We start from the raw sequence: 25,720 nt of genomic DNA, 5'->3' as shown, positions 1-25,720 counted from the left end.
TCTGCCACATTAGCAGATGAATACAGCGTGAACTTGCTAGATCTGTCTTTCTCCTTTTAGATTTGAGTGCCGCTGCCCACTTTGACTTTGCCTTCCCTCCTGCATCTCCTAACCCTCACCAACTCCTATAGAGAGACTGAATGAAGATGGGTGCAAATTATGGGTGCTTTAGATTGGAGAGGTTGTTTGGACAGCCAGTTCCATGTTTCCTAAACCTACCGTATTTTTCGCTCCATAAGACGCACTTTTTTCCTTCTAAAAAGAAAGGGAAAATGCTTGTGCGTCTTAAGGAGCGAATGTACTGGACCGGAGCCATGGCTCCCGTCAGTCAAGCAAAGCGGGAGCCGCTTACAGGGCTTCTGTCCCGCTTTGCGCGGCTCTAGCTTTGCTTGTTTTTCAGCGAGCCAGGAGGAGGCAGGCGATTCAAAGCCAGCAGGCGCTTTTAAAAGCGGTGCCTAGCCAGCAACAACTGCAGGTGCCTCAGCTAGCAAAGGTCTGCACGCTCCCTAAATGGAGCAATGAGGCTGCAGAGGGAGGGCAGCACACAGGAGGGGTTGGATCGGGAAGGATAAAATTTAAGCAACCAGCAACAACAACAAAACCAACCTTGAGCTCTGAGCCACGAACGCAGTGAAAATCAGGAGGTAAAACAGGAAGGCTGCTGGGGACTGGAGGGCAGGGGATGAGGGAGAGGGGGAAATTACACAAATCCCCCCGCGTCTCAGCTGATCTGCTGGCTCCTTGAGCGCGCACACTAAACAAACATACAGCTCCTGTCCCTCTCAGTCTCACTCTGATATACCAGTAGCTTATTAAATAGTTTAGTACAACATTTGATTCAGAATATTTCCCCCCTGTTTTCCTCCTCTGAAAACTAGGTGCGTCTTAAGGTCAGGTGCGCCTTATGGAGTGAAAAATACGATATTTTGTGTTTTAATTTTGGACTGGCTCCAGAAGTATCAGCACAAGATCTGGGTTAGCTGGGTGGTGTGCTGGCAACCCCTGGCGTATTGGCTTCGGAATAGGGACGGGGAAATGTGTGGTTCTCAATACGTTGCGCTACAACAATGTTTCACTACAACTCCCATCATTCCTAATCATGAGCCATCCTATTGGGGCTGATGGAAGTGTTGGAACGCAACAACATCTGGAAGGCCACATGTCCCCCTTATTTTCTTGAGAACAGCGTTTCTCAAGCTTGGGTCTCCAGCTGCTTTTGGACTACAATTCCCATCTCCCCTGACCACTGATCTTGCTAGCTAGGGATGATGGGAGTTGTAGTCCAAAAACAGCTGGAGACCCAAGTTTGGGAAACACTGCTTCAGAAGGAGGCTCTGCTAGGATTGACTGTCAGCCTTGTTGGGAGTCTTGTATTGAACCCTGTACTACTTGCCAACTTTTCTTCCGCCAGAAGTTCCAGTTGCCGGCTAAGGAAAGTTGTGTTGCATGTAAGAAGACTGTCTACCCAATGGAGCGTCTCTTTGCCAACCAGCAAGTATACCATATCAGCTGTTTCCGCTGTTCTTACTGCAACAGCAAACTCACGTAAGTCCTTCAGGGAGAGCCCACTTCTTTTCTATATATATAAAAGACTACTTTAAGTTTAACTCTCTAGTGTGGGTTAGGAAAGGGCAATGTTTAGGTGCTGAGAAAAGCAAGGTGGGCATGGTTTTCAGGTGGTTCTTAAGAGCTCCAGAGGAATCTACAATCCAAGGATGTACCGTATTTTTCGCTCCATAAGATGCACTTTTCCGCACCTAAAAGGGAAGGGGAAATGTGTGTGCGTCTTATGGAGCGAGGAGCGAATGCAGACTGCGCAGCTTTCGCTGAAGCCAGGAGAGCTCTCCTGGCTTTAGGGATAGTTGCCTGAAGCTTCCTGAGCGTAGCGGGAGTGCTCCCACTGCGCTCAGAAGGCTTCGCGTTGCTTTTGCTGAAGCCAGGAGAGCAAGAGGGATCGGTACTCATCGATCCCTCTTGTTCTCCTGGCTTCGCTTCGCTAGAGAGGTGCTGAGCAGCTTTCCCTCTCTGCGCAGCGCCCCTTCAGCAAAGCAGGAGGAGAAAAGGAGCCCCTTCCGTTTCTCCTCGCTTTGCAGGAGAGGCGCTGATCAGAGAGGGAGAGAATGTTTTTTTTCTTGTTCTCCTCCTCTAGAACTAGGTGCGTCTTATGGTCGGGTGCATCTTACAGAGCGAAAAATACAGTACTTCTGCATACGACACAATATAGCAGGGAGAGTGTCCTGCACGCACCCAGCCGAGGAAGGTTAAGGGCACTTCTTTTTTTAAAAAGTTATTTATTTGGTTTTTCAGATTAAAAATTTACAATCACATATCCAACATCCAACGTAAAAACAAGATTCCAAAGAATCTCCTGGTTAATTCTTTGTTGACAAAAGTGCACTTCTTTTTTAAAAAAGTTATTTACTTGATTTTTCAGATTAAAAATTTACAATCACATATCCAACATCCAACATAAAAACAAAATTCCAAAGAATCTCCTGGACTTCCCTCCTCCCCTTTGTGGGTCCTAATTGTTAATCATTTCTTTCCTCCTGCATCTTTTATGATAATCCAAATCTTTTACCTCTCCATTGTGTCCAAAACCCACCATTAAACTGCAAGTGTTATTCCAATCCTACTGACGATTTTAACTGTTTACAATGGCTTTTAAGACCAGTTACAGTGGTACCTCGCAAGACGAATGCCTCGCAAGACAAAAAACTCGCTAGACGAAAGGGTTTTTGGTTTTTTGAGTTGCTTCGCAAGACGATTTTCCCTATGGGCTTGCTTCGCAAGACGGAAACGTCTTGCAAGTTTGTTTCCTTTTTCTTAACACCGTTAATACAGTTGCGACTTGACTTCGAGGAGCAACTCATAGCACGCGGTGTGGTAGCCTTTTTTGAGGTTTTTGAAGACTTTGGTGATTTTTGAAGCTTTTCCAAAACTTTTCCGACACCGTGCTTCGCAAGACGAAAAAAATCGCAAGACGAAAAAACTCGCGGAACGAATTAATTTCATCTTGCGAGGCACCACTGTATATATTTTCCTGATTTCTGATTCTTCCGGTCATTTTAGCCATTTCTGCATAATCCATCCACTTGATCTGCCATTCTCCTCTGGTGGACAAAAGCACACTTAACAGCACCAGAGACAAAAGCACACTTATAGCAGCTCCTAAAGAACAGCTTCTATCTGTGGGCTGTTAGGCTGCTGAATGAAAAGACATCAACAGGGCAACTGACTTTTGGGTTTGGTGGGTGTTCGTCAGTAAACGAGGGGAATAATAATAATAATAATAATAATAATAATAATTTATTATTTATACCCCGCCCATCTGGCTGAGTTTCCCCAGCCACTCTGGGCGGCCCCCAATCAAATGTTAAAAACAGTACAGCATTAAATATTAAAAACTTCCCTGAACAGGGCTGCCTTCAGATGTCTTTTAAAGATAGGATAGCTGCTTATTTCCTTCACATCTGAAGGGTGGGTGCCACTACCGACAAGGCCCTCTGTCTGGTTCCCTGTAACCTCACTTCTCGCAATGAGGGAACTGCCAGAAAGCCCTCAGCGCTGGATCTCAGTATCCGGGCTGAACGATGGGGGTGGAGACTAAGAGAGCTGAGTGGGGGGTGCTTGTGTAATCTCACTATATACAAGTCGTGCAAGTGACAATAAAGTATTTCAGTTCAATATCTCAGTTCAACCAGATTCCTATGGCAGGTCTGAAAGCAGGATCTGAATGCGAGAGCACTCTTTGCACCCGTGGCTCCCAGCAACTTGTACCTGCAGAGCTGCTGAATTAGTACATTCTGAGATGGTTGTTATTTCTTCTCTTGCAAGTTACTGAAGGTGCTAATAATTGTGCGTTTCCCCCCTTGTACAGCATTGGAACGTATGCATCTCTGCATGGGAACGTATACTGCAAGCCTCATTTTAACCAGCTCTTCAAGGCCAAAGGCAACTACGACGAAGGCTTTGGGCATAAGCCACACAAGGAGCTGTGGGCAAGCAAAACCGAGAGCGAAGAATCCCAGGAGAAACCCGCCAGCGTTGGAAACGCTGAGGAAGGCCCCCAGAGTCCGGGCGTGGAAGATGCCCCGATTGCAAAAGTTGGGATTCTGGCAGCCACCATGGAAGCAAAAGCCGCCGGTTTGCTCGAGAAGGAAGAGAGGCCGGCGGAAACCAAGAAGCTGAAGATTGCTTGGCCGCCTCCTCCTGAACAAGGCAGCCAAGGAAGTGTTTTGGAAGAAGGCATCAAGGTGCTGAAGCCCAAGTGGCCCCCGGAAGATGAAATCACTAAGCCAGATCTTCAGGAAGACGTGGACCAAGACCTTAAAAAGCTGCGGCGGTCGTCGTCGCTGAAAGAAAGGAGCCGTCCGTTTACAGTCGCTGCCTCATTTAGAACCATATCCGTAAAGAGCAATAGAACTGAAAACGCGTCTCCTCCCAAGGCTGAAAGGAGCACGGTCAGGCAAACTGAGGAACCGGCGCCGGAATTGGCAGTGGAAAGCAAGCCAGAGGGAAAGAGCAACGTGGCTGATCCACACCTGGGCGAGGGGGAGAAAGAGCTGGATGGGGGGAAAGGAGAAGAAGCGGATGGCGAAGAGATCTTGGTTGAAAACGGCCAGAGGAGTGGCGACACGGATGAGGAAGAAGAAGAAAATACTGCAGGAGAGCCAGCATCGCTGGAGAAGGAAGCGCCATTCCATACGCCCCCTAAACATTCCGTCTTGAATTCAACCGCTGTAAAAGAATTCTCCGCTAGCCCCAATCGCAAATCCCAAGACGTTGGGTTTTTTGAAGGTGAAGACCTTGAAGAATTGACTGTGGAGGAGCAGATCAAGCGGAACAGATACTACGGCGAAGAGGAAGAAGACGAGGAATAAATGGGACACTCTTTCACTAAAGAACTTAACTGCAGGGTGCTGGGCCTTAAAATTGGTGTGTTTAGCATTTGGGGTTTTTTTTGTTTTCTTCCTAGAGCGGCTTCCCTTGGTGAAAGAGATACCGTACTGCAGGCTGATGCGTAAGGGAACCATAAAGACTTGCTCAGATTCGAATTTTATAGGAAAGCTTGTTGGGAACCTGCGAGAATTTTAACCAAATTTCGGAAAACGGATAGTATGCATAAAATTGTTGTGGGAAAAGCTGCCACAATTGAGCAAAAAACCCACACACAACCCTGTACATTTCTGAATTCTGCTCTGTAACCTGGTCAGCTTAAATGCCACCTTTATTCTCTTCTGCTTCTGGTAGTTTTCGGCCATTTTTTGCAGGATGTCACTATATTCCCCAAAGGTGAGCTTGAAGGAGAATGGGGCTTTCTGAGATACAGGACTATTACCACTTATCTATGTTACTGCAGTGCTTAGGGACCAGTTTCGAAGGGCACTTGGGGAACCGTTTAAATGGCAATGACTGCACTTTAATAATGTATGTGTAAAGGCACAATAGATACATTTTTGAATAGTGAAAACACTGTCTCTTCTAGATAATGACAGTATCTGAAATAAAAGTCAGCAGCATGGTTTAAGGGGGAGGCTGTGTTTACTTGGCAGCCACCAGGAGAGAACTGTCTTTGCATTAGGCTCTTTTTGTATATGACTTGTTGTGCATTAGGGTCCAGGTGAATCTCGAATCAGCTGGCTGGCCAGTGAAAAAGAGGATCTGTCTCATACCTGGGCTTAGAAGCACAGCATTTTAATCTACTGGAGCAATGCTAAGGGAAGGATTTTGTAGAGGGCAAAGCTTCTGTCTGCAGGGCATTGCTACTTTCATTCCATGTTTGTCTTTCCGAATAATGTTTTCTACTTGAAACTTTGCTTCTCCTTTTTTCTGAAAACTGTGTACGTTTTAAGCAATTCTACGTGTACCCAAACTGCCAGGTGTAAGAGTCCACATGAAAGATGCTGCACGCAAAAATCTCTGCGATGACAAAAAAAGATGAAACAGTGGGAATTTCTTGGGACTGATTCCTAGCATTGCGCTTTTAGTGCTTTTCGACTTGACTGCATGGTATTTTATAAATCATAGTATTTTGAGATGGGGGTTAAAAGGGTTTTACCTAAATAGTTTTTAATCTTTTTGTAATGTATTCACTGAGATTAGCTCTAACTATATTTTAGAGTTGTAAAATATTCTGCTTTCTTACCAATCTTGCTAAGTATGAAACATTTTTATTCAATAAAGGCTCTGGTCATTTTTATTGTTGGAAGTTTCTAATCCAGACTTTTCTTTGCCATGAGATGGTCAGGAAGGCGAGAGAAGACCGCTGAGAAGATTTTAGTACCTAGCTTAAAACCAGTGGCGATTGGGTTAAACCTCAGCGCCTAGGGCTTGCCGATCGTATGGTCGGTGGTTCGAATCCTCGCGGCGGGGTGAGCTCCCGTTGCTCGGTCCCAGCGCCTGCCAACCTAGCAGTTCGAAAGCACCTCCGGGTGCAAGTAGATAAATAGGGACCGCTTACCAGCGGGAAGGTAAAAGGTGTTCCGTGTGCTGCGCTGGCTCGCCAGATGCAGCTTGTCACGCTGGCCACATGACCCGGAAGTGTCTGCGGACAGCGCTGGCTCTCGGCCTCTAGAGTGAGATGAGCGCACAACCCTAGAGTCTGTCAAGACTGGCCCGTACGAGCAGGGGTACCTTTACCTTTTAAAACCAGTAGGTGGCACTGTTGTGCTTGTAATATGGTAAAGAGATAAGGTGTCCAGTGTGCTTCTGAGTTTTGTAGAACATGAGATGTACCTGTTCGAAAGGTGTAACGGAAGAACAACAGACATATGAGCAAACATCCACGACCATTTTCGTCTAGTGTGTTTGGTTCCAGTTATTTTGCTAGATGGGGTTTCAAAATTAACAGATATTGTCCCCATTAAAATATTCACAAACGAACACTATCCCTTCTCTAATAGCAACCATACATCAATAACATTGGGGGGGGGGTATGTGCATTGGGGATGTAAAATTCTAATCACAATGGCTTCAAGTGAGTTAGGGAGGGATATTTCTACCACACCAAACCTGAGCACATCGTCTGGGTGCTAAATTTGCAGTGTCAGAATTGATTTGATAATGAATTGGGGAGGTGTGGTTTGTTTAACAGCAGGGATAACGGCCACTTGTGCCAGATGGCGACAGAAGGAATTAATTCTGGAATGTGACTTAAATGCCAGTTGCTAGAGAAATGTCAAGGCTTGTAGGCACAACCATGTCTGAACTCTCCATCTGAACAGCTCTCGAGCTAATATATAAGGAGGTCACAGGGGTTACCCAGTGATTAAATGCATTTGTGTTTAAAAAAACAATGGGAATAAAGCACTGGTAAAATGGAGCACTCTGTTAAATGTATGCTTGGTCAGCTGTTTATTGGGGGTGGGGAACGTGCTGCTCCAGCATTAAACAGATTTAGCCTTTTGAGGCACGATGGGAGTTCTTCTGACTTCTCTCTTTATTCTAAATCCAACCCAAGTTACTAAAGTCTTCTATAAAACCCTAAGAACGGGTTGGAATTAAATCCTGGAATTACAGTGCTGGCAACAGGTCAACTCAACACATATTGTACTGCTTCTCACATGGATACCCATTCTTGACCTCATCTGTGCTATGACCAAAGCTAATACCTTTAACACCCACATAAGTGCAAAAACAGGGACTTTATGTGTGCGCACACGCACACACAGTGGTTCCCTCAGCAGAACAAAATCACACATGAAATAATTCCGTTGTGTGCAAAATGCAAGCACCTCAAAGTTCTTCCATTTGATTATGCTAACTAAACATTATTTTTCTAAAGCTTTTTATATGCCGCAGCTGGCTCTTGGTTCATGCCACAACTTAAGAAGGATGTTGACAAGCTGGAATGTGTGCAGAGGAGGGCAACCAAGACGATCAAGGGTCTGGAAACTAAGCTATAAGAGCAGGCATAACCAACCCTGGCCCTCCAGATGTTTTGGGACTACAACTCCCATCATCCCTGACCACTGTTCCTGTTAGCTAGGGATGATGGGAACGGTTGAAGGAGCTTATTTAGCCAGGAAGAGAGGAGACTGAGAGGAGCTATGATTTTGTTGTCACTTAGTCCTGTCCGACTCTTCAAGACCCCATGGGCCAGAACACGCCATGCACTCCTATCTTCCACTGCCTCCCACTGTTTGGTCAAACTCATGCCGGTAGCTTTGAGAACAGTGTCCAACCACCTCATCCTCTGTCGTCCCCTTCTCCTTGTGCCCTCCATCTTTCCCAACATCAGGGTCTTTTCCAGGGAGTCTTCATTTCTCATGAGGTGGCCAAAGTATTGGAGCCTCAGCTTCACGATCTGTCCTTCCAGTGAGCACTCAGGGCTGATTTCCTTCAGAATGGAGAGGTTTGATCTTCTTGCAGTCCCTGGGACTCTCAAGAGTCTCCTCCAGCACCATAATTCAAAAGCATCAATTCTTCGGCGACCGGCCTTCTTTATGGTCCAGCTCTCACTTCCATACGTCACTACTGGGAAAACCATAGCTTTTACTATACGGACCTTTGTTGGCAAGGTGATGTCTCTGCTTTTTAAGATGCTGTCTAGGTTTGTCATTGCTTTTCTCCCAAGAGGAGCTATGATAGCCATCTTCAAATATCTAAGGGCTGTCACCTGAAAGATGGAGCAGCTTGGGGTCTCCTGCTCTGGAGGGTAGGAGTGAAACCAAGCCACAAGAAAGGAGATTCTGACTAGACATCAGGAAAAACCTTCTGACGGCAAGAGCTGTTTGAGAGTGGAATGGTCTCCCTCAGGAGGTTGTGGACTCTCCTTCCTTGGACGTTTTCAAGCAGAGGTTGGATGGCCATCTGTCATGGCTGCGATAGTTGAGATTCCTGCATTGCTGAGGGTTGAACTAGAGGTCTCTTCCAACTCTAATTCTATTTCCTCTTAAAAGATTCCACTTGCTGAATTTCCTCTTTAATCATGGAAATTCGACTTTTAAACACCTGGCACTATGCTTAGATGTAACATTAAGTTACAGGTTAGTTGTGGGCCTGTTGTACATGCGAACTAGATGAACTCTTCTGGACAACATATCGGCTTTTAAAAAGGGCTTCTTCCAAGCCTAATTTCAGGAGTGGAATTGGGATTCTGTGGGCACCAAGGTAAGCCTTTGCAGCCACATGCAAATGCCATGTTGACAGGAGTTAGCATTACGAGAATGAACTTTGCTGTTCCTGGACATACATTCGCCTCGCCTGTTTTCTTCCTGCGCCACTGTGAGGAGTTGGGAAATTTTGGCTTCCACTCTGGAATAGCTACAGCTTTCGGTGTCATCCAAGCTCAGGCAAAACTGTTCATTATGACAATAGTTAGTGGAAACGAGCCCATTTCAAACCATAGTTTAAGAGATGTATTGGTCTCTGTGCTGAAAAGCCAGACCCGTAGGATATTTGACCTAGTTAGCTTCCTAGTTGCAGTTCTGTCAATAAGAAAGGAATTGACTCAATCCAATATGGTTGACAATTGCCAGCACAATTCAGGACAGTATCTGTGGTTGATACACTTGGATTAAAAGATGGAGTTGAATTTTAAATGGTAGTTGCATTTCACTTCTTTTGCAGTGTTCATCCATACAATGGTACCTTGGCTTACATACGCTTCAGGTTACAGACTCCGCTAACCCAGAAATAGTACCTCGGGTTAAGAACTTTGCTTCAGGATGAGAACAGAAATAGTGCTCCAGCAGCATGGCAGCAGTGGGAGGCCCCATTAGCTAAAGTGGTGCTTCAGGTTAAGAACAGTTGCAGGTTAAGAACGGACCTCCGGAACTAATTAAGTACTTAACCTGAGGTACCACTGTACTGTTGAAATGTGGAAGGTTGGATGTGATTATTTTTATCGTGTTTTTGAGAAATTTGGTTTTTTGTAGAATACATGGCCTTCGGCAAAATACAATAATAAATATTTGGGATTATTATTATTATTAATTGAATTTATATACCACCCTATACCCAGGAGTCTGAGCGGTTCACATAATAAGATCAAGATATAAAACCACAAAATACCTAATAAAAATAAAAACAACAACCCAATAGCCCCTCCCCCCCAAAAAAAACACATTTTAAAAGGGCATAGGACATAAATCGGATCAACCAAAGGCCTGGTTAAAAAGGAACATTTTTGCCTGGTGCTTAAAGGTGTATAATGAAGGCGCCAGGCAAACTTCCCTGGGGAGAGCATTCCACAGCTGGGGAGCCACTGCAGAAAAGGCCCCGTTCTCATGTTGCCACCCTCTGGCCCTCTCGGGGGTTATGAAGCTGGCATATTTTCACCAGCCATAATTGACAAAATTTTGGTTTTGGAATGCATGCTAAACTGCTGCTAACCTTGAATGGAACCTTGCAGTCTTGCAGCTGGGCCGAAAAATGGCAGAATGGATGAGCCCGGAGTTTGACTAGGTACACCCTCATAATGCTAACCCGTGGTTTAGCATGATGTCTGCACACTGTAACTCCACAATCCTTCCATGAGCCCTATAAGGTAGGCAGTACTATGTAGCAGACTGTGGGGTTGGAAGCCAATAGAGTAGTTTGCCAAAGGCTACTTGCTGAGTTCACGGCTGAGTTTAGATTTGAACTGGGGACTCCCTAGTTTGCTGCTCAGCCTTTGTAACTACACTAGGGCTCAGTCGAAAATTCATCAAGACTTCAAATGTTGCTGCTGGGAAAACAGAAATTGGGCTTGAGCCAACCTGGGAGGCTCCTCCACGTAGATTGTGTTAACAGAAACTGCAGTATGTATTTCCCGATTGCTACTCCCAGATGTAGGAGGATGTTAATCTAAACAGTTGAAGCAAACAACCACAAGAAGAAGCTGCCACTGTATGTTAGCAGCATACCTGTGGCTATTGCAAAACGAAGTTGTCCTATGCTGCATGACCGAGTTGGCGGAGAGTAAAAATTCTACCAGGTTAAAAGCAGTCATCTTGGGTGTGTGGGGAAAGGGTGGGCCTGTTGTCACCTTGATGGCATTTTCTATTTCTGTTCTGGTTCCTCTTCCTGATTTGGAATGTAGCATTTATATGATGGAATGTAGCGCAATGGATCACTTCAAATTTCCATTCTGTCTCTCTTGACACTTTTAAGGGTGGACGTCTTCCTGTGCATAGTGAGGTGGGGGAAAAACAAAATGGCATGTGGTATCCTTGCTCCCATTCACTATACTGGAGGTTTTCAACTTTTTTGACCAACTACAGTGGTACCTCGGGTTACAGATGCTTCAGGTTACAGACGTTTCAGGTTACAGACTCCGCTAACCCAGAAATAGTACCTCGGGTTAAGAACTTTGCTTCAGGATGAGAACAGAAATCATGTGGCGGCAGCGGGAGGCCCCATTACAGTAGCTAAAGTGGTACCTCAGGTTAAGAACAGTTTCAGGTTAAGAACGGACCTCCAGAATGAATTAAGTTCTTAACCCGAGGTACCACTGTACAACATTTAGAAGACATCTGAAGGCAGCCCTGTACGGGGAAGATTTTATAAAAATGTTTCATGTTTTTATATATGCTGGAAGCCGCCCAGAGTGGCTGGGACAAGCCAGTCAGCTGGACAGGATATTATTATTATTATTATTATTATTATTATTATTATTATTATTATTATTATTATACCATATTGGCCCAAATATAAGCCACACCCGAATATAAGCCCCACCTTTAAAATTCAAGGGGGGGAAATTAAAAAAGGCAATACCCGAATATAATCCGCTCCCTTAAAATTCTGCAGGCACTCACACCTGTTCTGTTTTACTGCATGTAAAGGGTGTGTAAAGGAGATAACTATGCAGTGGTACCTCGGGTTACAGACGCTTCAGGTTACAGATGCTTCAGGTTACAGACTCCGCTAACCCAGAAATAGTACTTTGGTTAAGAACTTTGCTTCAGGATGGGAACAGAAATCATGCGGCAGCGGCGTGGCGGCAGCGGGAGACCCCATTAGCTAAAGTGGTGCTTCAAGTTAAGAACAGTTTCAGGTTAAGAACGGACCTCCAGAACGAATTAAGTTCTTAACCCGAGGTATCACTGTACATTCTTTCCGAGGCACCCCTGTGGGGATCAGGAGCCCAGTTATGTCACCCCTTGCCTGCAGAGCTGGCAGCCTCTCACCCTCTCTCAAACAACTTCCCTTGCGGAGTATTCCCTCAGCCTCCTCTCCTCTTCCATCTCCTTGGGAGTCTGCCCCCCCCCCCGGTCTCTAAGCTGCCCTAGGTACCCCTGCCCGTATGGGCCAGTCGTGTCCGACTCTAGGGTTGTGCGCCCATCTCACTTAAGAGGCCGGGGGCCAGCGCTGTCCGGAGACACTTCCGGGTCACGTGGCCAGCGTGACGAAGCTGCTCTGGCAAGCCAGCACCAGCGCAGCACACGGAAACGCCGTTTACCTTCCCGCTAGAAAGCGGTACCTATTTATCTACTTGCACTTAGGGGTGCTTTCGAACTGCTAGGTGGGTAAGCTGCCCTACCCTGCCCCAAAGAGAAGTGCCTCCTCATACTGTCCCACAGGGGCCTGGGAAGAGGATGCCCCCAGGCTAAGTGGCCCAACAGAGCCTGGCCAAAGGTGAAATTAAGGCCAGCACCTTATCTTGGGTGGCAGCAGCGGGCGCTGCTGGGCCTGCACAGCGGAAAAGCTCACCTGGGCATTCAACGCTGGGCACTCGGCTCCCAGGCAGGCCTTGCACACAGCAAGCACAAGAAAAGTGCCTGCCTGGCTTCCCAGTTGTCCATCCATTCCCAACAGCAAGGGCTGGCAGACTGGCTGGCTAGGCTTCCTTGCCCATTTGCTTGCTTACTCCAAGATTCCTGGCAACCAGCACCCCCTGGCCAGCCCCAGAGGCACCTTTCACCTGGGGAGCTTGTAGCCAGGGCTGCTGCAACAAACAGCTGTGCAAGCCTTTGGGAGGCAGAGATGCAAGAGGGCATCAGAGCAGGGAGGGAAGGAAAGAGGGGTAGAGGCCTGTGTTGCCCACGGCACCCCTGACCATCATTCAAGGCACCCCAGGGTGCCATGGCACACTGGTTGAAAACTATATGTTCAGCTGAATAGTTCAGCTAGCACACAGACAACTCTGCACAGAGTCGTAACCAGAAACCCTTGTTTCCCAGGGTTTTGGGTGCTGCTTAGCAATTGTGGTTAAAATCATTTGCTTTCAGCTGCTGGGTCACTGCCTGAGCTAAAGTGGGTCACAACTGAAGCGCTACCACCATACAAATATGTTTTTTATAAATAAGATCTGGGACCCCAAATGCACATGCAAGGTTTATGCTGGGTCCTGGGCATAGCTGTCAACTTACAGATTTGAAAATAAGGGACCAGCAGCCAAAATAAGGGACCTTCAGCCTCACCTGTTCCAGGCACTCCAGTCTTCCTGTCCTCCTGCAGTCTGGTCAAACTCATGCTGGTAGCTTCGAGAACACTGTCCAACAAACTTTGTAACCAGAGGTTCAACTGAATAGAATCTGAATCACATGCACCACAAGGCCTATGCAGCCTCAACTTAAGATGGCTCCCCGGCCTGGCTTTGCACTGCAAAGTTTGCAGCAGCACGTGCAACAAGATGGCGTCCAGCAATCAAAAACCCCCTCAGCTTGCATTAACTAGCCACACACAAGGCATGCAAACTCCACCCCCCAGTCGTTCTTAGACTTCTTATTGGGTGAGCAACACAGCCAAGCAACACAGTTGGAGCCTCCCTCCTCCCTTGCCAGCAGGGAGGGAGGGAGAGGAGCTGCTTCCTTTGAAATTTAAGGGACATCATTTAAGGGACATCCATCAATAAGGGACAGGAGCGGGACATGGCGCTGGAATAAGGGACTGTCCCTTCAAATAAGGGACACTTGACAGCTATGGTCCTGGGTCTAAAAGTTGAAAGCTGCAAGTTCAAATAAGGTTCTGCTGGTCTTTTTCACTTTAACGTTAATACTTTCCTACTCCCTTTCTTCTTTTTAAACAAGTAGCTATTGGATTTTAAACAAATACAGATACAAGAACTATTAAATATTTACCCAGTAGTACATTCAGTGCTGTTTGTTCTATCCGTTGACTTTAGGCATAAGCTTACACATTCAGTGTTCAAACCTATTACTTAACATAACCTCTCCACTAAAAAGATGGAGTGGTTGGTATAACAAGGTCTTGATTTGGGCCATTAACAAAGTTAAAGGTAGCTCTGGGCAATATTGCAATTAATTGTCTGAAACTGGTATGACTGTCATACCACATACCACTCTGGCTCATACAGGGAGGAGCAGTACGGAGTAGGGCTGGACAATTTCAGACATTGCGATCTATCAGTACATCATGATCTTTAGCTGCTGGGTATATCACAACGTTGAAAACCAGGTATCGCTCCGTCCTAGCTAAAGTGGTCCACGTTTCTTTTTGTTCTGCCTTCAATTGTCCTCTTGTGTCTGGTGAGACGCTCAGACGTTGCTGCATCCCAGATATTATTCTCCCATGGCCTTCCAGTGCTTTTCAGTTAGGTTCTTCCATGTTGAGCAACCATTAACTGTGCTGCAGATAGTAAAGAAGCCTGCCGATTATCTGCGGTGCAAGGTGGAGCCCAAGACTATGTCGAAAAATAGGGCTTGTCGTACTTGCTGTGGAAACTGCTTTCCCTGTGGGAAGTGGGTGGGTCAGTTCGCAAAATGCTTTCCCAATCCTTGAACTGTTGTGTATCTGGAAGCCACCTACTCCAGGGCTAGGCAACCTAAGGCCCGTGGGCCGGATGCGGCCAAATCTCCTTCTCAACCTGGCCCATGGACGGTCCGGGAATCAGCGTGTTTTTACATGAGTAGAATGTGTGCTTTTATTTAAAATGCATCTCTGGGTTATTTGTGGGGCATAGGAATTCGTTCATTTTTTCTTCTTCAAAATATAGTCCGGCCCACCACATGAAAAAGGCTGCTGACCCCTGCAATCTCAGCCGTCTCCTGATCAACATTTTCCTGTTCCTTAGGAAATCTTACCTTTTCTATGCTTCCTTGCATGATTTTTGTGTTCTTGATCTTACTCCTTTGCCTGTTTTTTCTCTCTTTCTAAGTTTGGTATTTCTCTCAGACTTAACAGTGCAATCCTATACATGTCTACTCCATAGCTGTCAACTTTTCCCTTTTCTTGCGAGGAATCCTATTCAGAATAAGGGAATTTCCCTTTTAAAAAGGGCAAGGTTGACAGCTATGGTCTACTCAGACGTAGATACCATTAAGTTCAGTGGTACTCTTAGGATAAGTGGGTTTGCAGTCTTAATCTGCTGTGTTTTTTTCCTGCTTTTCAGCTCACTTTGGGATTCTTTTTCTTTCCTTGAACTATTTTGCTTTACTATTTCTGATTTTCTTTTGATTTGTAAAGAACAACATTGCCGGTTTCTTCCCTTACAAAGCTTTATTTGCATTTGATATTCTTGGTCACACTGCGTGTGAGAGAAAGAGGGGTGGAGAATTGCTTTCTTTCTTTCTTACTGCGTGCGTGTTAACTTGTGGGAAATCCCTCAGGGCATGTCCTGTTCTACTTACTCTGTACAGTATCTCCAGCTTCTTTGAGCATGCTTCTGGCATCAAGTTTACCCCAACACAAATTTGTATTATACTTCATGGCTTCTGGTCCATGTTGTTCTCTTCTGCTAATTTAGTTAATTTCCCTCCAAGGATCAGTATTGGGACCTGTTTTAAAGGCCTAGTCTACTTAAATGATGATCTCAGCACTTTCGGTTTATGTGGAGTCTGGAATTTAGGAAAGCCAGAGGAGCTGTCATTCTAGTTAAACTACTGAGTCAGTTTTTGGGGGGACCTTCTTGTGGCTGCGTAACATGTTGGAAGACACTCTGCCATGCTCTTGCATGGTTCTCTTGAGCAGTGTTTCCCAACCTTGGGCCTCCAGCTGTTTTTGAACTACAGTTCCCACCATCCCTGACCACTGGTCTTGCTAGCTAGGGATGATGGGAGTTGTAGTCCAAAAACAGCTGGAGGCCCAAGGTTGGGAAACACTGCTCTTGAGAATGGATGTAAAAGCGACAACAACCTGAACTCCAAGCAGCGTTTTCTTGCTGGCTGCACTTTGCACCATTAAAATCGCCCCCCTACACCACATGCGTGGCAAGAGCAGTTGAGGAATCCGACTTGATGTCAAAATTGGAATAAGACCTCCTTTGTTGCAATATTTCATTGCAGACTTCCTTCAATGGTTGTATTAACCATTCTTTCAAAGATCTCTTAATATCTTGAAATCAAACCATCTGGTCCTGGAGATTTGACTAATTGCATGTTCTGGATGGCCCCTTCCACCTCCTGATCCGTTATCTTATAATTCAACATGAGCTGTTTTTCCTGAGAGATTTTACGTAGTCCATTTATTTTCAGAAATCGATCAATAGCCATTTCTTTTTGCTTCTCCTGTGTATAAAGTTGTTTGAAGTATCTCTGAAAATCGCCCCCCTACACCACATGCGTGGCAAGAGCAGTTGAGGAATCCGACTTGATGTCAAAACTGGAATAAGACCTCCTTTGTTGCAATGGTGTGATTTCCCCTTACGCTTTACTGCCTCCTTCCTGTGTCTCTCAAGAGATTATAATATAAACTCGGGGATGTGGGTTTGATGTTGGGAATCTGTACGTGCAGCTACTCACACAGAGTCAATTAAGGTTTGGCAGACAGCCAGAAGGCAATCTGAAGGAGTAAGTCTGCCTGGTGATAACAGAGACATGGAGACCGCTCCCTGATTGGTCAAGCTCTCAAGGGAGTGATAATTAATGGCCTACTAACTGGAATGTGTTAGAACAAAAAAAAATTCCTTCCAGTAGCACCTTAAAGACCAACTAAGTTAGTTCTTGGTATGAGCTTTTGTGTGCACACTGTGTATCTGAAGAAGTGTGCATGCACACGAAAGCTCATACCAAGAACTAACTTAGTTGGTCTTTAAGGTGCTACTGGAAGGAATTTTTTTTGTTTTGACTATGGCAGACCAACACGGCTACCTATCTGTAACTGGAATGTGTTAGTTCAGTGTTCAGAGGTTCAGAGTTCTGTGTGTCAGTGTAGGTCTTACACAGCAACAATAAACCTACCATTAAAATTATGGACTGGTCATTTCTTCATCAGAGGGCAAATGGGCAAATTTAGCAGGGGATCAAATACTTCCCCCCCTCACTGTATGTTGAGAAAGTACTGCATTGCCATCAGTTGCATAATAATAATAATAGTAATATTTATACCCCACCCATCTGGCTGGGTTTCCCCAGCCACTCTTATAAAGCTGCACCGTCATTTTAGAGTGATGAAAAACCTTGTGCCTTTTTTTTTACTAAGCACATAATTGATTTTTAAAATTATTTTATTTATAAAATGAATTTTTATTATTATTTTATTTATAAACAGGGGAGGGGCCTAAATAGCCAGGTTTAAATAGACAGCTGCTGCACCTGTTGAATTCCTGGTAACAACACACACAACTTAACAGGCTGTTTTTAACTATGTAACTCCCATTTCAAACACAATTCAACAAACAATATCTCACAAAGTGTAATTCCATAGACCAACGCATCATGCAAACGGAACATATCAAGAGAAATTAAAGTCCAATGGACGGTAAGGAGGTAAAAGTCCATTCGGTTCCTAAATTGGCATATTGTATCCTTGTATGTAGATATCGGTTCAGATGGAAAACTTGAAGGTATGACACGACAAGGATTCCGGGATAATAACCATGTTTCGCCCAAACCGGGCTTCGTCAGCCGTGCATACTCATATTCTTGTATGACGGAAACAAGGAACAAAATAAATTCAGTTGCGGCAACCTGGTCTCATCTCTCCCCCCCTTTTTTTTACAAAGCACATAATTGAGGGAAATATTAATAATAATAATAATAATAATAATAATAATAATAATAATAATAATAATGGGAAGGGGGCTAAATAGTCAGCTTTCAACAGCCAGCTGCTGCACCTGTTGAATTTCTCTTCCTAGACACCCTGGGGCAAATCTCCTTTTCCCTTTCAACATTTCCCTTTCTTAATAGAGGAGACGGAATGAAAAGGGAAAGTGCGCGCGGGGAGGAGGGGGGGAGAGAACCCAGCGGAAGAGCGCATGCGCCTCGTTCCCTCACGCTCCCTCCGGCGGCGAAGTTAGGGCGCGGCGCGGCTTTTGACGGACGGGCGTTCCCTTCCCGCTAGATGGGCGGGGATTCCGGCCGGCGCCGCCCCCTCCCTTCTCTTCTTGGCGGCTGCTGCTGAGGGGAAGAAGTGTCAGTCCGGTCAGGCGGCGAGGGAGAGGGCGGCGGCGGCGGCGGCGGCGGGAAGATGGCGGCAGCGGCGACGGCGGCGGCAGCGTGGCTGTGGAGCGGTCTGTGGAACGAGCGCTTCTGGTTCCCCGCCAACGTGAGCTGGGCCGACCTGGAGCGCCAGGACCCCGGCGTCGGGGAGGTGTACCCGCTCCCCCGCCACGTTTGGGCCGCTTTCCCCGGGGCGCTGGGCCTCTTCGCGCTGAGGCAGCTCTTCGAGAGGTGGGAGAGCGGCGGCGGCGGCTAAGCGGGGGACGGGGTGGCGGGGACGGAGGGAGCCGGCGGGGGGAAAGCGGCGCACACTTCCGCCCGCCTGCCGGACGGGCCGAGGCGAATGGGATGGGTGGGTGGGTCCGAGAGGGAAGAGGTAGCGTCGCCCTCGCTGCCGCTTCCTCAGTCGGCCTCGAGGAGGGTTTGGGGAGGGGGTCAGAGGAGGGGAGACCCGCTTTCTCTCGCCTTCTCGCGCTACGTTGGGCCGCCGTTTTATTTCACCATAATAAAACCTTCAGAGGAACTCCGTAGCCAGACCGCACTCTTTATAAAGATGGGGAATACGCAGGAGAAATGATTTCCAGGAGATATAATAATACAGTGGTACCTCAGGTTACATATGCTTCAGGTTACATACGCTTCAGGTTACAGACTCTGCTAACCCAGAAATAGTGCTTCAGGTTAAGAACTTTGTTTCAGGATGAGAACTGAAATCGTGCTCCGGTGGCACGGCGGCAACAGGAGGCCCCATTAGCTAAAGTGGTGCTTCAGGTTAAGAACAGTTTCAGGTTAAGTACGGACCTCCGGAACGAATTAAGTACTTAACCTAAGGTACCACTGTAATAATAATAATAATGATAATGATAATAATTTATTTATACCCTGCCCATCTGGCTGGGTCCCCCCAGCCACTCTGGGCGGCTTCCAACAAAACACTAAAATACAATAGCCTATTAAACATTAAAAGCTGCCCTAAACAGGGCTGCCTTTAGATGTCTTCTAAAAGTTTGGTAGTTGTTTTTCTCTTGGACAACTGGTGGGAGGGCATTCCACAGGGCGGGTGCCACTACTGAGAAGGCCCTCTGCCTGGTTCCCTGTGACTTGGCTTCTCGCAGCGAGGGAACCGCCAGAAGGCCCTCGGAGCTGGAACCCCGTGTCTGGGCAGAACGATGGAGGTGGAGACTCTCCTTCAGGTATACTGGACCGAGGCCAGTATACCTGATATATATATAGAAGGTGCGTGTAGAATTTGTACTGTTTAAAACGGGAAGGGGTTAAACGCCAGTGGTTCCCAAACTTTTTTTGGCCATGCCCCACCTAAGCATCTCTAAAATTCTGATGCTCCCCCCCTCCCCCTGACATAATAATTCTTAATTGTTCAAAAAGTGAACTCTTGTTCACGTGGAGGAAGCCTTAAAGGTCATTGACTTGGTCTAACCTCTTCTCGAATCCCCCCCCCCCAATCAAATGGCCCCCTTGTGGGGCGGGTGCCCCACGTTGGGAACCATGGGGTTAAACCATTGTAAGAGGTGTTGAAATTTTGGGCGGTTGGATAGTTACAATGGAATGGTCTCGGTGGTTGGGTGCACCTTTTTATTCTTACTTATTTATGATAATTTGTCAAGAAAGGAGAGTGTGTTTGTATATATATAAAATCAGCAGCAGCAATTAGAATAAGATCTATTATTGCATCAACTTTACTTTTTAAATAATTTTATTTAGTTTTTAGAAATTTACAATCACTTATCCAACAATCAACATAAAAAGAGAATTCCAAAAAAGTCTCCTGAACTTCCCTCCTCCCCTTTGTGGGTCCAATATAAGGATTAACTTTCCAATATGGCTCAGCTTTTTGTTTTTTAAAAGTGTGACTTTGGGGCGTGCCCTAGAAGCATCTTCCAAAAAAGTGTTTCATACAAGAGGCTGTTGTAAAGAAGACAAGACAATTGTGATCTATTCACCACCCTATAATAAATTTCCAAACTACCCTTTGTCATAAATGACCTCCAGGCAGCATTAGTTGCCAAAATAGAATGCTTAGTTGCCATTTTGGGGCAAGACAGCTCTAAAGTCTTTTTTTTTTCATGGAGTGGCTGTGATGGATTATCAGTTAAACATCTGGCTAGTTCAGATGACAACCTTGAGCTACATTATGAACTTTGAGACGTTAAAGAATAATCACTTGATCCAGGGACGGTTCACATATATATTGGCCCATTCCTACCTGTTTTTTCTTAATGGTGACACAGAATGTAAGAGGATTTACAACTGAGCAGCGCAGTTGGGTGGGGTAAGCGAAGACAAGCTACAACATTTAACTATAATGTTATTCACTGCTCCTGCTTAGGCTGCACAGAAAAAGCATTTTGGTTCCTGAAATTCATTTGGATTGTGCAGATAAAATAGAACTGATAGAATTCTACAGGATGTGGTGTTCCGTGTTCAAAAAAAGCCAAGATCCAAGGATCCCCAGGCATGCACCTAAGCAATTATGTGGGCTTCTACAATTTCCTCTTCCAGCTGTAAGTTGTCAGGCTTCAACAAATCCTGTTCAGGGAGAATCCTTTTAGGACCAGTTAGAGTGACATGGAGGAAGAAGCATGGTACTTTGGATCTGTCACCATGTTTTAAAAATAAAAAAAAGTTATTTGGTTAAATATTCATTATTACATTCACTCCCAATGGACTTACTCTGCAAGCATAATAGTTGATGACATCAATCTGCACAATATGTGCCTGAATAAGTTCAAAATAACTGAGGCAGTTATTGTTTTAAGTTAATATATGAATTAGTATTGAACAGGATGAGAGAAGAAATACCGCTAAATGTTTAGGTTCAGTTCAGCATTAGGGTTAGGTCTCAGCTATGCCAGTTTCAAAATGAAATTTTACCATGTGCTTCAGGGAGAGTCTTCTGCTGCTGTTCTACTATGTGTGTCAGCTGGCTCGTGGCAGCAGAAGACTCCATTCTTTTCCTGAAGCACTGTGGCACAAGCCAGGTGATTCACACCACAGCATGGCAGCAAAAAAATCCGCTGCTGTGTGACAGCCAGCCAGATAGTGGAGATGTCAGTTGTCATCCTGGTGCCCATATACGGTATCTTCACTTGGTTCCAAGTAGCTCACAGTTCAACGTGCCTGTTGAGTTTTGATCTTTGCTTCCAGGTAGTTTATACATAAACAATTATTAAAGCTATAAAAACTATAAAACTCAAAAATGCATTAAAGACAGTACCCGTTTGACTTTGTTTTTTGTTTGATTTCCCTATAAAATAGCATTTTTGTAGCAAGAGAAAAACCTGTATTTGTGAATTTGGCTCTAGAATCAAAATCTCAGTAGACTTCAAATCTATGTACAGAAGATAAATTGAAAAGTGGAATACCAGGAACACTTTTTGAAAATATTGGAAAAAACTGCTCAGGAATGTTGCGGCTGGCCATACAAAGCAGTTTGGGTCATACAACCCTTTTTGAAAGGACTAGTACAGTTCTTGCAGTGGGGGCTGCTGCTGTCACTTCCAAAGCTCTGGCTGGCTTGCAGCAGCTAGGGCAGGTGGTAAGATAGTGGGATTTCTGTTGTCCCTTGTTCTCCTTTTTCTTTCTTTGCAGTCAATGAGAATAAATTAACTATACCAGCTTTAGGGCTGATGTAGTTAGGTGCTCTGTTGGGAGCAGGATGGGAGAACAAAGGGGGCTTAGATTCCTGCAAATCACCAACCACCCCTGATACACTCCTTTGCTTTTCCTACCCTCCTCTCCCCTCCCCTGACAGGCAGAACATCTAACCTTATGGAGCATCTCACTTGTGAAATTTGGGCAGCACAATACAGCCTTTTTCTGTGTAGAAGCCTTTTGACCCCTCCCATGTTCATACATAATTTTCTGATTTATCCATTAAAATTTCACTACGCCTGTTTTCTTATCCTCATGTCCTGGAATGAACACTCCATGAATTATGTGCTTCAATTTAACATTGGGAGTCTGGGACTGATGACTCACAATTTGAGCCACAGATTTCTTAAACCATTGTTTTTTCTTCCCTTCCTGTCTGTGGTGCCTCACTTTAGAGGAAATGCATTCACATTTTCGGCATATCATAGCAGCACACTGGTTTATCATATGCATATCTCTCTTTTTTAGGCCCTAGGAGAGAGTGTAGTCTATTGTTCCTATGTGTTCGTCTGTTTCCTCTCAGTTTTGCCAATGAAACTCAGAGATAAGTGAAACTCTGAGAGAATGACAGGAGATCAGCGTTAGCTTTCGCAGAATGGCTTAGTATTCTGACCTACAAAGGTTCACCTCATTTTTTTACTGAAACCTTCAGAAAGGCCTCAAATGCACAAATGGATTTAATAAGTGCTGTGGAATACTGCAGGTAGTGTAGTTGTTTTTCATGTGTCCATGTCAGGCCATTTGGAACTGACAGACTGCCTTCCCTAAGCTTCCCTCCCTAAGCCTAACTGGGGAGGGGTTTACTTTTTATATTTATATTTAGATCCTGTCATATTTATTCCTTTCTTCATTTTACATACTCTCAATCACTCAACAGCAGTAAACATAAAATGCAAATAGAGGTTACAATCACATATATGAGCATTAATTAAGAAGTCTAGATATAGGCATTCCGTGTTGGTGGCTCTCCTTTCTTGTCTTTCTTGTTAATGTAGGTGGTGAAATAACACAAGACTGGTCCAAGCAACTCCCCATTTACATGGGAGTTGTGTTCCCAGGCGCCATATGGGTCAGTGGGATGCACTTAAGCCTGCCCCACCCCCTTGCGGTGCTGAAAATTGTCTGTGTGTGCTGCTCACACACAGATGAGGAGTTGTCTGAATATATTGTATCTGATTTTAGATTTATTTTCTGCCCTTCCCTATAGAACAGGATGTCCCAAAACAAGTTGTCTTAAGTGGTACTGATAAACATCATAGGAGCATCTTGTTGCCGTAAGACATTGAACTGGATCAATGTCGATGTCAGTGGGGAGGCTTTGACGCCCTTGCATCCTTTGTGTGGGAAGCAAATTTAAATGGAGGAGAGTTTCAAAAGTAGTTTGAATTATGGCAGGGAGGCTGTTGCATAAGGTCATAGGGTGAGTTGACTTGATCAACAATGTATGCATCCAAATAGGCTTTCTCATTCTTCTTGTGTAACTTTCAGGAAACCACTTTTGAAATTGAGGCATTTCAAAAGTACCGGTAGTTCAGTGGAACTCTTGTACTGCTTGTGAGTTTCTCACAAGCATCTGGTTGGCCACTGTGAGACTGGACTTAGATGGGCCATTGATCTCATTCAACAGACTCTTCATATGTTCTTAATGTTCAAGATTAATAAAAATATTTTTTTCAGATCTCAGCTATTATCTTGCAGTGTTTGCAGACTTGATGAGACGATGAGACCCTGTGAAGATGTGTACTGCTTTGGTGTAGTTCAGTCAAATTTTATTCCCTCAAATGCAGACTTTAGTGTGGTGTAGCTAAATTAATTGATGCCTTTTGAGCCCTTTAATATATACAGTGGTACCTCTGATTACGTACTTAATTCGTTCCGGAGGTCCGTTCTTAACCTGAAACTGTTCTTAACCTGAAGCACCACTTTAGCTAATGGGGCCTCCTGCTGCTGCCGCGCCGCCGGAGCACGATTTCTGTGTTCTCTCTTTTTTTAAAAAAATATAATTTTTATTAACAGGCCAATCAAATCACATTATTTCCAAATCACATTAGTTCCAAATTATACAGCCAGATTTTAAATTTTTTGTTGGGGGTACCCATACTTCAAGCTCCGAAAGGGGGTCCAAACATCACTTATATTGCTGCTTTAATTAGACAGTTCTATCCAGTTCTTTGTTACTTTCCTCATTTTCTTGTTGTTATAATCCTTTCTTTGCGATCTCTGATAATCTTCACAAGCGGGTTAAAAACAAACATCCTCTGTGTGGGTTTTACACTTTCCAAAAATCATATCGCGTAAGGACAGACGCCATTTCCACACCTCCGTAAAGAACTTTCCCTCAGTCTGTCCGTTAATTTCCCCAGGCTTGCCAAACATATCTCAGAGGGCTCTGCCAGGTCTAGATCACATTCCGAAAATCATTTGCATTCCGATGACCCTGGTCCTCCTCCCCCCGTCCTTCTTAGACAAGCCTGTCTTGGCAAGACACCATTTGAAACTACGTCATAAAACTTTCCTTCGTTCTCCGATGTTTACCAATCCTATCTTTGATCAATAATTCACTCCACACAGTTCTTAAATTCCTGCTTGTGATTAATAAATTGCAACGATTCTTCCTTCTGGGGTGGAGGGTTATTAATATCACATAAGGCAAAAAGAAAGAAAAGTTTTTTCCTCCACCCCCTTTCCGTTTCACTCCAAACATACCAGTCTTTTAATGGTGATTCATCACTTGATTTATTTGTCCCGCCCGTCACTCCGCTCACAGAGATCCATTAATCAGCAGTCTTAACTCCCGATCTTTGCTTGATGTATGTGCTTTAGCTTCTTTCCAATTATGTATTTCCAATTATATATTTTGAGCCAAAGCGAACCAGTGCGCTGATTGGAGACAGCGTCAGGAAGAGCCGACTTCAAACGAGGGCTTGTGCCAAGTGTCCGCACCCCCTTCTTTCAAATCCGGGGGTGAATTATGCACACCGCTGGCAAGGCAGTCCCCCCCATCCCCTTGGAGGGGCTGGAAGGATGCATACGTCCCATAGCAGCCTCTTAATTACCTTGTGTGGGTCGGAGAGATGTTATTGTCGGCCATCTTCCAATGCACCCCCTGGTGGCCCCCGAGCACGATTTCTGTTCTTATCCTGGAGCAAAGTTCTTGACCTGAGGTAATATTTCTGGGTTAGCGGAGTCTGTAACCTGAAGCGTATGTAACCTGAAGCGTATGTATCCCGAGGTACCACTGTATGTAGAGTGATACTTCTGATGGACACATGAATAGAACATATATGGTATCTGTTGAATTTTCTTCTGAGGCTGCTTTATTTTTGTATTAAAATAGTACTATTTTCTCATAGCCTCAACTCAGCAGAGGTGTCTTGTCAATGGTCAATACACAGTCCAAGCTTGTTGGAGTTAAGTTTGCATTTTTAAAAACCTGCACGTAGACAGGAATTTAGGAAGATTACAGCTGGGACTGAACATCAGTGAAGCCATGACTTCTAGGTTACTCCAGACTTGAAGATAGAACTGAGCTGGTTCAATGTTATGTGCACTGAACTTTTCAAAAAGATGCATTTTAACAAAAGAGTGTAGATTAAAGAAAAACTTGGAGTGCATTGAAGTGCATAAACATTGGTGTGTCTGCTTTTGTCTCATTGAAGGATGCTGTAGTTGCATAAGGAAACAGAACCCAAGGAAACAAAGCAAATTGTATTTCAGAAACAAAATACCGGTATATGTTTGTTTCAGAAACAAAATGCATGTTTATAATCCTCAGGTGT

General features: G+C 44.9%; 2 protein-coding genes and 1 long non-coding RNA gene across 11 annotated transcripts in view; 2 read left to right on the top strand and 1 right to left on the bottom strand.

Annotated features, from left to right (window-relative positions):
- LIMA1 (LIM domain and actin binding 1) overlaps nt 1–6,211 on the top strand; it is a 77,125-nt gene extending 70,914 nt beyond the window's left edge. For all 6 annotated transcript variants that reach the window (XM_028710798.2, XM_028710837.2, XM_028710828.2 and 3 more), the window contains 2 exons: nt 1,412–1,545; nt 3,881–6,211. In XM_028710798.2, coding sequence (XP_028566631.2) covers nt 1,412–1,545; nt 3,881–4,883 — 1,137 coding nt within the window. In that variant the 3' untranslated portion in view covers nt 4,884–6,211. The remainder of the gene's footprint in view (nt 1–1,411; nt 1,546–3,880) is intronic.
- Nucleotides 6,212–17,314: 11,103 nt separating this feature from the next.
- On the bottom strand, nt 17,315–18,069 carry LOC114586922 (uncharacterized). The gene is made up of 2 exons (XR_003704201.2): nt 17,945–18,069; nt 17,315–17,749 (listed from the first exon to the last, which is right to left on the bottom strand). It is a non-coding gene; the product is annotated as an uncharacterized LOC114586922 (long non-coding RNA).
- A 60-nt stretch (nt 18,070–18,129) lies between these two features.
- CERS5 (ceramide synthase 5) overlaps nt 18,130–25,720 on the top strand; it is a 36,669-nt gene continuing 29,078 nt past the window's right edge. For all 4 annotated transcript variants that reach the window (XR_013391769.1, XM_028710779.2, XM_028710769.2 and 1 more), the window contains exon 1: nt 18,130–18,500. Coding sequence is in view for 3 of the 4 variants with exons in the window: in XM_028710779.2 (XP_028566612.1) it covers nt 18,298–18,500 (203 nt within the window). In the remaining variant the exon portion in view is untranslated. The remainder of the gene's footprint in view (nt 18,501–25,720) is intronic.

The sequence above is a fragment of the Podarcis muralis genome, chromosome 2 (genome assembly GCF_964188315.1).
Source record: "Podarcis muralis chromosome 2, rPodMur119.hap1.1, whole genome shotgun sequence".
Classification (NCBI taxonomy): Eukaryota; Metazoa; Chordata; class Lepidosauria; order Squamata; family Lacertidae; genus Podarcis; species Podarcis muralis.
This window is presented reverse-complemented; position numbering and strand designations above follow the sequence as displayed.